The sequence below is a fragment of the Eschrichtius robustus genome, chromosome 4, assembly GCF_028021215.1.
Source record: "Eschrichtius robustus isolate mEscRob2 chromosome 4, mEscRob2.pri, whole genome shotgun sequence".
NCBI lineage: Eukaryota > Metazoa > Chordata > Mammalia > Artiodactyla > Eschrichtiidae > Eschrichtius > Eschrichtius robustus.
Genome location: NC_090827.1, coordinates 138097382 through 138110109, shown reverse-complemented (window position 1 = coordinate 138110109; position 12728 = coordinate 138097382). Strand labels below are relative to the sequence as shown.

Genomic DNA, 12728 nt, shown 5'->3' with positions numbered 1-12728 from the left:
GTTACATTTGCTTCTTTATTATCTTAAGTGTGTCCGAACACTTTTAATAGTACTTGTCACTAATAAAAAAACAAATATTTAGGCCAGAAGGATTCCAGAGCAGGAATTCTGTTAATATTTTGATTACCTCACATAAAACTAGTTGGCAAGTCCTACTGGTACCATGTTTGGTGCTACCTTCCTTTCCATAGTGGCTTATTTGACTCAACTGGTTTTTCAGCCTGAGTCTCTACATTTTACATGCTGCTGCCAGATTAATCTTTCTGAAGCAATTGCATTAATCACTATTCCTAGCTTGAAATATTTAAAGTCTTCTCATTGTGTTGACTTCAAAATCCTTTGTGAAACCCATTACAAATTCAAGAAATGATGGGCATTTTATCTGCAAAAATCTGAAAAATGAAACATTTCATTCACTTTTAAGGTAATTCGGAGGACTTGGGGAGAAATTTAAAGGGTGAATTGCCTGAATCACACTCCAAGCCAGACTGTCTTTTTAAGGTGCCAAGAGAGGTCAACGGAACCATCTCTGGTCACAGGGAACATAAGTATCTCGGAGGCCGCAAAAGCAAGTCTTCTGCTGCTTCCCAGGGCAATTTTCTGTCCCTTCCTTTCTTGCCTCCCTTGCCCCTCTCCCCTGACATTTGACCCCGTAATTGACATGTTCATAGCATATTCCTTTATGATATCCTCTAGCTTACTTTTGACATGTATTCTTTGTTAGGAGACAGCGAAAGTGAAAGTACTTAGAAGTGTAGCTTTTTTTTTTTTTTTTAACCCTATTAAGAGCTCTGAATCAGCTCTTTTCAATAGATAAAGCTGAAAATGTTTATTTTAATTTGCTGCATTGTATTTTATTTACTGATTTAGGGAATGAAAAAGTTCTGGTGATTTATATGTTGATATTAAAAGTATAGAGTCTCAGGGCCTTTGCACTGTTCACTCTTCTTTCCTTGGCAATCAGCTTGGTTAGTTTCCTCACTTACTTGAGATGTGGGATCACCTCAGCACCACTTTCCCTGGCCACCCTGTCTCCCACACTTCGTATCCCATTTTCTTGCTTCACTTTTTTTTTTTTCTCTTAGCTTTTGTCAACATAGTTACTTATTTGTCTTATTTGTGGCCTACCTCTCCCACAGGAACATAAGCTCTATGAAGGTAGGGATTTTTAGCTGTTTTGTTCACTGCTGTATCTCTGGCATCCAGAACAGTGCTTTGTACAGAGCAGAAATGTAATAAATGTTTGTAGGATGAATGGACAAAAAGGCAACACAACTGCAAACAAACCTCTAAACCATCTTTATTAAAAACTATCAATACAGTATACAAATATCTTCAATTATATAGAATATAGAAGTACAACTCTACAAAATTAAATTATTTCCACACAGTTTAGTATACAGATTAAAGTTTTAGTAACACTCAATAATATATTTTAAAATATCCGAAGTATAAGTCATTGTTTTAAAAGTGTTTAGTGTGGAATACTTTTTCTTAGCTTTCCAAAATTTTGTACAGTAGAAGGTATGATTTAGCTGACTCCATGGTTTTCAACCAATGGATATTTAATAATAATAACAATAAATGGTGGTGGTAGTAGTAGTAGTAGTAGTAGTAGCAGCTAACACTTTTATAGCACATAGCATATGCCAGGCACTATTTAGAGGAAATCACACAGACAACACATGATTATTCACAATATTATTTTCAAGAATGTTCAAAGTGGACAAACCTAGTAAATTGATTTCATAGCTTTTCACATTTGTATTAGAAATATAAAAAAGCAGGCACTGCAAATTTACTATCTTGCCAGCATGCATCACCATCAAGGGTCCCTTGGCACAAATAAGAAACATTCTCTTCTCTAACCTGACCAACAGAAACAAACAAAAAAGTGATAAAGAAAGAGAAAGGGGTTAGAAGCTAAAATGTAATTTTGTGGGGCTAAAAAATATATGATGGTGGTAAGACAGCACTTTTTTTTTTTTTTAATGCTGGTTATATAGGCTTTTGCATTACAGTCTTTGGTAAAAAATAACTTTTGCAGGATGCTAATAAACTCCAACTTAAGAATGTTTCTATATCTGCTAAAGTATTCTTTGTCCCTCTTTATTTAATAAAATGGCAGATAGGCACTTCTTGTCTAATAATCAGACTGATCTACTTTCAGATGTGAATCTGAACATATATGGAAAAATGGGCAGCTAAGTTTACTTATAATGCTTATTTTGATATCCATTTAGAGATAAAAGCCAAGATAATGTTTGGTTTTATTTCTTAAAAGTGCAATGTCTCTGCAACATGGTCATTACAGAGCACATCTACAATGTTGCAAATGACTTCCCCCTTATTACCATCAGTAGTCTGCTTTGTCTTTTTATTTCAGTTATTAAATGGTGGTCTCATGATTCTTTGACACCAGGAAAGCAGTCCAACAAACCAAAATTTCATTAAATGAAACAAAAAGGTCCTGATGGTAAAATCCCAAGTCTTAGTTCAGTCTGTTTGAAAATCTGAGGTGATCAATAGCTGCATTTATGAATAATTCTCAGTATTAAAAATAGCTCATGGTGTTTTGGAGGACATATCAAGAAATTTAAGACATTTACTAAATACTTTTAAGAATACCTCAATACCTATATATGTACACAAGCAGTCCTAAGACAGTAGTAAAGAGTCTGTCTACCATTTGACCAATATTATAATCTTAAGGGGGAGGATATTGCAAGGCATTTTCTACATTTCAAGAACCAAAGTTTCTTTCCCTGTTTTGAATGCCAAAATTAAGGCCCACAAGTCACTAATGGGACAAGTATAGTGGTTTGCATCTTAAACGCCTGGGTGAAAATCTCTTAAACTCATGACAGAGGGATAATAGTGTTTCTTCTAAGACCAGATGTTTCAAATGGTGCATCCACTACATTTTGCAGTTAATTCAGAGTAAGCTGGAGGTCTCACGTTTGAGGTAGGGGAAAGGCAGGGACTGGCTTTAGATGTGCTGACATAATTTGCCTTCCAAAGTTAAGTCCTGAAGAAGAAAGAACCCAGTATTATAAAGTCTTGGGGGCATTTGAGACTTCAGTAGAACCCACTGGGTAAATGTCAATTAAGAATTGTCGTGTTCTTCCTTTCTTTCAATCCACCAAATTCTGACAGCCAATGAAAATTCTCATCTTGTACTTTTCTTTCTCTACTCAAAGTCAAGTAAACTATTGTTCATTAAAATGTCCCCCTTTGGGAAAACCCAATACATAATGATCCATATTTGTAAGACAAAAATTTGTATTGAACAAAAGAAGTCGCCATAGAATTTCTTTAGTCAACTTTTTCAGTGTTTTCAACATGATTAGGTTTTTAAAAAATATTTACATACAACTTTCCCAAAATTCATGAACTTGCATAAATGTGTGTATACCTGAATATATTTCAACAAAGAGAAAAACAATGAAAGTTTATGGACAAATAGTTTAAAAAAATATATCCTAGTCAAAATAGAACTGACCTGGAAGAGTAAAGAAAATCAAATAAATAAAAAAAGAAGTTTAATTTTCACTCCTCTCTTCCCCCACTGTGAGGTATCTACTAAAACACCTAACCTAAAGAAAAGTATCTGATCTAAGAAGGAATCAGTACTTGGACATTACAAATTTAGGTACCAAACAATAGGCAAGAGGGAAAAAATTGCACATTTTATACTTAAGAGGGTCTTTAGACACCTCAAAGCAATCATTTCATTTGTACATGAAAACTCTGAGCTCACAGAGGTACAACAACTTGCTCATGGTCACAGCACTAATCAGTTACAGAACCTGGTCACCTCCTCCCAATTTCATGATTGTTTCGCCAGATATCAATATTAGTCTTGAGAAAAATATACAATGAATTGGGTATTTTTCCCAGATAAACATTCCTATATTAATTTTACATAAAACACATCACATTATTTCAAACTAGTAAATAAATTAATGGTATATACCAAAATGGAAATAAGTTAACAATCCCTTCTTCATATTTTGATCAAGTATCTTCTTCAAAGGCTCACAATAAGATTTAGTGCATCAAATCCAGCAGCATATCATCTCAGTCTTTAACAATCTTATGTTCAGTATTGAATAGTGGAAAGAAGTTAAACCTTATCTCTTTGTGAATGGATTTCAGCAGTTCTAACACTACTTTATGGTCTGTGCACAGTGTTGCTATACATCAAGAAAACACAGCTACAAGGTTAATCCAAAGAACAATTTAAAAGCCATTTCAATGGCAATTTCTGTGACTGAGTCATGAAAACAGACGTAAAGTTCTTGAAGTCTGGGATGAAGAAAGAGCCTCCTGTAGAGGAAAAGAACACACTCATTTCAGAAATTCCAAAAACAAAAAAACAAAGGAAAAAGACTCCAACTCTTCAATTTATTTTACTTAATTTTTTTGTTTCTGAAAGAGTAAGTAGTAAATTCAAAACCACTAATCTAAATCTACAGTAGGGGGAAATGCAGCTAGATTTATTATAAAATAAATAATATATGCCTTAGGTCAATTATGTTTATTTTTCCAGAGTGTAAAAAGCCTATTTTATCAATATGTATAATCATGTCCCTCAGTTTTAAAGTATTAAATTTAGTCATTATTATTACAATACAGCCAATGGTGTACCATCATTCTAAGTACAATAGTTATTAGACATTGAATTGGGATTAACATTGAAACTTTGATTGTCTTAAAGAGTTAAAATTTTAGTCTATTTAATCAATACTAATGTATACCAATCAAGCCATTTAAATCAGGTGTAGTTCTGCCTGACTTCCTTAAATTTCTCTATTCTACATAGATCAGCTTCGTCATAATTCAACACCTATTGATTTTTTTCAATTCCAATTGTGAATGTAGTTAAGGCTCCACTGTACACCTGCATGTGTGCCTAACTGGTCTTCTTATCTCTATTCTCTCTTGTGTCCACACCGTTTTCATTTGCTGCTCCCAGCTTGATCTTCCAATAGCACAGCTCTGATCACACTACACTGAGTTTTGATCATGCTGATGCTCCCAAACTTGGTTGGTTACACATCAGAATCACAAGTGAGCTTACGAAACATACAGAGTCCCACTCCCATAGATTATGGTTCAGTAGGTCTAGGGTGGGATGCAGGCATCTCTGATTTTAATAAGTGACTCAGGTGATTCTAAATCCCGTGGACCAGCACATGGGAATTACTGCTTTGGATAACATTTGTAAAGTGTTTGTCATACAGCTTAGTACTATATGATAGGTGTCCAGTAACATTAGTCCCACCTTACTCTGTGCTCCTTCCTCCACCAATTCTCTACCGCAACTCAAAGAACTGTCAGTGGCTCAATATTTCCCTCAAAATTCCATTCCTTAGTCAGGAATTGAAGGCTCTCTGCAGTGGTCCTAACTTAGCTTTCCAGCTTGATCTTTCACTTCACCTTTGCACATGCCATTCCCCTACCATCCTAGCAAACCAGTCTACTCACTGCCATGCCTTATGATTTCCCTTGTTTGGATCTTTATTCATCCCATCCTTTTCCTAGAATGCTCTATCCAAATCCAATTCATTTTCTAAAGCAGATCAATGGAACCTCTAAGCCTTTCTTTATAATCTCAGCTTAGATTTCCCCCCCCTTCCTCGGAATTCCCAGAGTGTTTGGTTGTATTACCTACTTTACTATATATAGCCAGCTATCTTTCTCTCTATCTCCATAGAATATGCATCCATATATACATAGGTATTTAAGCATGTTTCATATTTCTTCTGCTAGATGTAAGACCATCAGATGCAATGACTGTGTTTAGCTTTGTGTTTTTCAGTCCACCTACCCACCACCACATTTTGCCAAGCACAGCTCCATTTACTAAATCCTTACATATTTATCAAGTGACTGTGTGCCAGGTGCTGTTGCAGGTGCCAGTGGTGGACAAGACAGATCAATTCCTGACCTCATAAAGCTGACATTCTAGTGAGGGGTAGAAAGAGCATAAACAAACAAGAAAACTAAGAATAAAGGGGTGGTAGAACAGAGAATAACTGAGTAGCCACTTTAATGTGGGCAAGAGATCATGGCTTGTCTCTTTAACAGGCAATGGCATGCTAGCACTGGTCTGAATATCCAGGAGCCAGATATGCAAAGGTGAAGAAGCAGACCATCCCCCATCCAATGTGACTGTGCACAGTGGACGGAAGAAGAGAGTGACAGGAGGTGGAAACAGACAGGTGGGCAGGGGCCAGGGAGGGCAGGGTCTTGTAGTTGGTTGGGGGTAGGAGAAGGAGAGGGGAAGAGAAGAGGGAAAGAAAGGAGGAGAGAGGGAAGAAAAGAAGTAGGGACAGAGAGAAGGAAATAGCAGTGAAAGTATGGACTCATTACCTTTTAGCGTGTGACTAATACAATTTTGTAAGATAACTGAATAAGTTTTCTTCTTTTTTTTTTTTTAACAGAAAAAGAGTTGGGAGCAATTTAAAGGAGATACTTAGGAAATAAAATAAAATTCTAAAATACATTAAAATATTATAGTTAGATTAATAATTCCATGCCTATATCTGAAAATGTTTATCTCCATTACCACTTTTCTGTCACTTTTTAATATTTTTTTCCACTTACCCTACTACCCAGTAAGCCATAACTGGTGGTGTTTTTCTCTGATCAGTCCAGTTTTCAGGTGAGCATTCAAACAATACACCATGTTCTTTCACAGGGTTAAGAGAAGACACTGAATTTGTAGCACCTGAATGATCTCCACCATTTAGTGCTTTCTTTTTCTGTAAATTAATAGGTATTATTAGTATTAACTGGTATTAATAGTGTTACTTTAAAACGTTTTATATATAGATTTGAATTGGTTGATCGTAATACTTTAAGTGCCTGCAATGACATTCTTCTCTTTACCTGCAGGAAAATTTCTATTCTTCCTCATACTTACTTTATTATTATTTTTTATACATTTATTTATTTATTTGTTTGTTTATTTATTTATTTTTGGCTGTGTTGGGTCTTTGTTGCTGCACGCGGCGAGCGGGGGCTACTCTTTGTTGCGGTGTGCGGGTTTCTCATTGCTGTGGCTTCTCTTGTTGCAGAGCATGGGCTCCAGGCACGCGGGCTTCAGTAATTGTGGCATGTGGGCTCAGTAGTTGTAGCTCGCGGGCTCCAGAGCGCAGGCTCAGTAGTTGTGGTGCATGGGCTTAGTTGCTCCGCGGCATGTGGGATCTTCTTGAACCAGGGCTCGAACCTGTGTTCCCTGCATTGGCAGGCCGATTCTTAACCACTGTGCCACCAGGGAAGTCTCCTCATACTTACTTTAAATACCATCTCCTAAAAGAGACTTCACGGATAAAGTCTCTCTTGACTCTCCAAGGGAACATTTTGTTCACAGCCCTACCTTATTAGTATTTACGCTACATTATATCAGCAGTTTATAGGTTTGTTTTTCCCAGTACATTAAAATCTCTTTTCCAGGGCAGACAAAATATGCTATTCATCTTTGTATTCTTTGAAAGCAGCTGTGCCTGGTACACAGTAGGTGCTTAATGAACAGATTACTAATGAGTTACTAAATGAATAGATGATTTTGTAATATACTTAAAACACATATACTTAAAGCAGTATTGCCTCTTCCTCTGAAGCATACTCTAAATTTCCCACTGATTAAATCATTAGCAAACCAGTGACTCATTTGGAACATAAAGACTTTTTGTAAAGCTCAGGCCAAAACAGTGGAGTGATCCTTGATTCTGCTCTTTCTCTCAAAATACTTATTTAAGACATCAGCAAATCCTTTCGGCTCATCCTCCAAAATATATTCAAGATCCAGAAGCCACTGACTTCTTGCTTTGAGAATTTCCACAGCTCCTAACTGGTCCCTGCCTCCACCCTCTCCACCCTACAAGCTCGTTCACAGTAGCATGAGGGATCCTTTCAAAACTAAGGATCACGTCCCTGCTCTGCTCAGAACTGCCCAAGAACCTCCCATCTTCTTCCAAACAAAGCCCAGGGTCCCTAATCTATTGGGCCATGCATCACCTGGCCCTGCTACCTTGGCCATCTCAACTCCTACCACTCTCCTCCCTACTCAGCCCATTCCAGGGCTCTCTCAGCCACCCTACCTCTGGGGCTTTGTACTTGCTGTTCCTTCTGCCTGGAAGCTGTGCCTCCACATCTGCCACATGGCTTGGTCCCTCACTTTACTCAGGTCTCTGTTCAAATATTACTTGACATGATCAGAGGCATCTTTCAAAATAGTAACCCCCACCTCTCGACCTTACTCTGTTTTATTACTCCTCTTGAAACTTACCCTACCTGATATATTACACTGCTTGCTAATTCATTAGCCTCCCCTGTTAGAATACAGGCTTCATGAGGAAAGAGACTTTGTTTTGTTCACTGCTGTATCCCCAGCATCTTGAGTAGTATCTGGTGTGTAGCAGGTACCTCAATATTTAAATAATATGGGGAAGCCTAATTTATATTACCAAATATTACTAAATAAGTTAATGAAATAAACCTTATAGAATCTATCAGTATGTTAAACAGGAAAGGAGGAGCCTAACAATGCAAAACACATAGACATATATAGTCAAACATAACATTTTGTTGAATACCAACTTCTGATAGCTCGAAGAAGAAATCCTGTAAGACAAAGAATTTTACTGCTGAATGAGTCCTAAGAGATGATATAATTCAGCTCACTCACTTTATAGCTGAGAAAATAGGAAGACTTAATAAGGCTCAGTCCAGGATTCCTTACTCCCAGCCCACTTTACTTCTACCTTTAAGCCTAAATTCTTCACAAATTTAGCATCCTTAGTACACGTATTGCTATGTACATTACAATCATTCTTCAGGGAGTTTTTTTTTTTTTTTTTTTGGCAGTATGATGTTTGACCAGTCACAAATAAACTTCTGTATGTTTATCCTTTTCAAGAAATCAACACATCTTTCCCTGCTATTAAAACTATCTAATTGATATTTTAATTGTATACAACATTACTACTTATCCAGAGGTACAATATTAAATGAAACTTCATCCCGGATTGAAAAGCAAGCAAGCAAGCAAGCAACCAAACAACCAAGTGGCTGAAACATAACAGTATTGCGCCTACTGCTATACTTTATTCCCTTTTGTTCCAAAATACCTTATCCTGCTGGTTGAATACTTAAAGAATTATCAGTTACCAAATGGTAGAGATAACTGTCTGAGAAATGGTTGGGTCAAATATGGGAGGCAAGTTTACATTACAAACTACTATGTTCTACTTTGCTATAGAAAACACACAGGTCCACTGTTTCCTGAAATAGTAATCTGGGACATCAAACTCAGAATTATGAAACAAAGTTTTAAAGTTAAGTACAGTGAATATAATCCTTTGGCATTCAAGGTAGATGGAATGACTGTTAAAAAAAATAAATGAGGGCTTCCCTGGTGGTGCAGTGGTTGAGAATCTGCCTGCCAACGCAGGGGACACGGGCTCGAGCCCTGGTCTGGGAAGATCCCACATGCCGCGGAGCGGCTGGGCCCGTGGGCCACAGCTACTGAGCCTGCGCGTCTGGAGCCTGTGCTCCGCAACAAGAGAGGCCACAATAGTGAGAGGCCCGCGCACCGCAATGAAGAGTGGCCCCTGCTTGCCGCAACTAGAGAAAGCCCTCGCACAGAAATGAAGACCCAACACAGCAAAAAATAAATAATAAATAAAAATCAAAGAAAAAAAAAAGGAAAACCATTTAAAAAAATAAATAAATAAATAAATGACAACAGTCATTGCTGGACATATTGATTAAAGAGTTTTAGAGAGAATATTTAGAGGTCTCGAAATAAACTGGCAGAAAATTATATTTATAGCAGTGCCCTACCTCTTCAACCAATGTCTGTTGGAAAACTGCACGAATGGAGAGACAACACTGATGGAAATTTTTTATCAGCTGAGGGTGGATAGAGCCACTTAGCTGTGCCACCTCTTCGTGGGTAGGAGTAATAAAGATCCCTTGCACTGTTTCTAAGGCAACATAGTGGAAAAGTGTGTTCTCAGGACCAGACGTCAATCTTGAAAAGAAAAAAAAAGATATTAGAAGTAAACTTAAAAATGTTGCTTCATTTTGAATGTTGTAGACATCTAATAAGCTTTTAACTACAAAAGAATATTAGGAGTGTAATTAGGGAAGGGAAACTAGGCCAAACATTGAATTTCCTCTTCCTCCTTATCTGAAATACAGGCTAGGGCTATTATCAATTCCCTTAATGGAGGCAAACACTACATGTCACGCAAGGATAAATAAACACCAATTCATTTGCAAGTAACTTAATCATCCCTTTGCTAAACAACCCAAACTGGCTAAACTCCTCTTTTTCCATGGTTGGTAATGAATAACTCAGCCCATGTCTGGCCCAGATACCTACAAGCCATAAACAAGGTATGTCTAGCGTGGACCACAAATAAAAACACCTTCCAATAAACTAAGCTTTTCAGTTAGTAGCATTAAAGTCTCTTACGACGATAGTCAAACTGATGATCCTGAAGAAAAATAAAATTATTATTACCAACTGCAAAGCTGAGTTAATATTTTAGAATACCATGGCAATTGCTAGAAGTATTCTACTACTTCTTATCATTACAGTCTTCCTTCTCTTCTATGTTCTCTTACTATTTTCACTTCTCCATTCTTCTTCTCCATCCTTTCTTCCCCTACTGAGATCTCAGACAGGACAGCAGAACCTATAAATACTGCTTATTTCTGCCAGCAGTAAGAAGACCTAAAGAGCGACAATAACAGCAACAATGAAATAATGGCAATAGTTATCATATACTGAATGTCTTCTATGTTCCAGGGTAGGTGCTTTAAAATACCTTAGACTTAATTCTCATAAGGACCCTGTAAGATATTAAACATTACTATCCTCATTTCAACCGTGAGGAAATCAATGTTCAGAGGACTTGGATTAACTTGTTTGAGGCCACGTAGCTAAGTGTCAGAGCTTAACTGACTCTACTCCACTATACCTTGCTTTTTCCTGATTGGCAATCTTTAAATAAATGGACAGCAATTCCCCATCTGCATCTCAAACACTCAGGCTGCTCTATTCTCATTCTAATGTCTATTAAAAAAATTCATTTAGTTGATTTTTCTTCCAGCCATAGCACAGAGGCAAAGCAAGGGCATATTTCAGCTCTTAGCCTAAATACTGCCTCAGTCATCCATGATAACCAAATTCCTGTTAAATTGTTAATTAGGCAGCAAGATCAGAATAACTTTTGATCACTAACTAATGCTCTTGGTTCTCTTTAGAGACCAGGAATAGGCAGGGAAGGAGATCATCTACAAATTTTTCTCATACTTTTCCATAGGGTGGTTGGCTCATTAACACTGGTGGCTGATATTTTTTCCATCAAGTAAAATAATCAAAATGAAAAAAATTATAATTATTCAAAAAGGAAAATAATGTAAAACATATATTTTAATCCTGAGGTCACCAAATTCAAGAAAAGGTATAGAACAGAAATGATTCTTAATAAGAATCATTAATTCTTAATAGGAATCATTAATTAATAAGATTCCTATTTAGGGAAGTTTAGAATTAACATTTGTGTTAACTTCCTTAATTTTCTCTGAAAACAACCCCACGACAAAACGAGCAGGTCTAGTGCTTGAAAACCATAAATCAACTCAGTGTATATTAACTCACTCAGTGTATAAACCGAAAGTTTAAAAATCATCAAACAAGCAATTACTCACTGGGAAGACAAATATTTGTTCAAAAAAATGCAGATTAAATCAGATTAGTTCTTCAGAAAGGTCGCTCCTATAGCAGAGAATGTATTCAGGGTAGGCTGGGAGTTGGGAGCCCATTGCAATACAACCAGGTGAGAGAATAGGAGCTTGATCTAGGGTAGGACCATTAGGGGTTGGATCCATGCAGAATGGATAGGACTTGGTTACTGAATGAAATGTTTTCTGTATATTATTGTTTTTAGTATATTATATATTTTTATTTTACAAAAACACATACAAATTAGGATAATATATTACACACTGGTTTATATCACACTTTTAAAATTAACTACATAGTTTGAAGATCTTTCCATGTTAATAAAGAGAATAAGTATGCATCTGTAGCATCCTTTTAAATAGGAGAGCCTATGATTTACATCACATATTACTTTATGCTTAATTTAACATAATTATAAATTTATGTTAAATTATACTATAAACTTACGTTATAAACTTGGAAAAAGAGTTTCTTTTTACTAGAGATAAAGCCCAAATAACACACATACATATTTAAAAAATAAGATATGGAGGTAATAAAAATTCAGAGCAGTAGTTTTTGTTAAATGGAAGACTAGGGTTGGGGAAGGTATTTCAGGCTTCCAACAAAGGTTTGATTTAGATTTCTTTGATTAAAAAACATTTTTAACTATTAAAAAATTAAACATCATATTGGAAGGCATTAAATTCCAAATTTTAACACATTATATCAATATTTCCAGTGCATTATTTTATGTAGACAAATTACCTTGCTTTTGCCCTGACTTCAGGAAAAAGGCTTTTCCTGACAACTCTGTGAGATATATATTTGAACTTATTATAAAATGTTTCAACGATCAAGAAGGCGGTAGCTCTGAACTTCTTTTTTTTAATGGGAATTCTATTTGTATATGTCTACTTGTTCAAATAAAAGTGCGCAATTGAGGGAATGCCCTGGTGGTCCAGTGGTTAGGACTCTGTGC

General features: G+C 36.3%; 1 protein-coding gene across 5 annotated transcripts in view; it reads right to left on the bottom strand.

Annotated features, from left to right (window-relative positions):
• Positions 1 to 1427: 1427 nt before the first annotated feature.
• INTU (inturned planar cell polarity protein) overlaps positions 1428 to 12728 on the bottom strand; it is a 73387-nt gene continuing 62086 nt past the window's right edge. For 2 of the 5 annotated variants that reach the window (XM_068543415.1, XM_068543416.1), the window contains exons 14-16: positions 9856 to 10045; positions 6613 to 6770; positions 1428 to 4329 (exon numbers count right to left, since the gene is read on the bottom strand). In XM_068543415.1, coding sequence (XP_068399516.1) covers positions 4218 to 4329; positions 6613 to 6770; positions 9856 to 10045 — 460 coding nt within the window. In that variant the 3' untranslated portion in view covers positions 1428 to 4217. Of the gene's footprint in view, positions 4330 to 6612; positions 6771 to 9855; positions 10046 to 10573; positions 10754 to 12728 lie in introns of those variants that run through there. The other 3 variants (XR_011073961.1, XR_011073963.1, XR_011073962.1) reach the window with 2 other exon arrangements.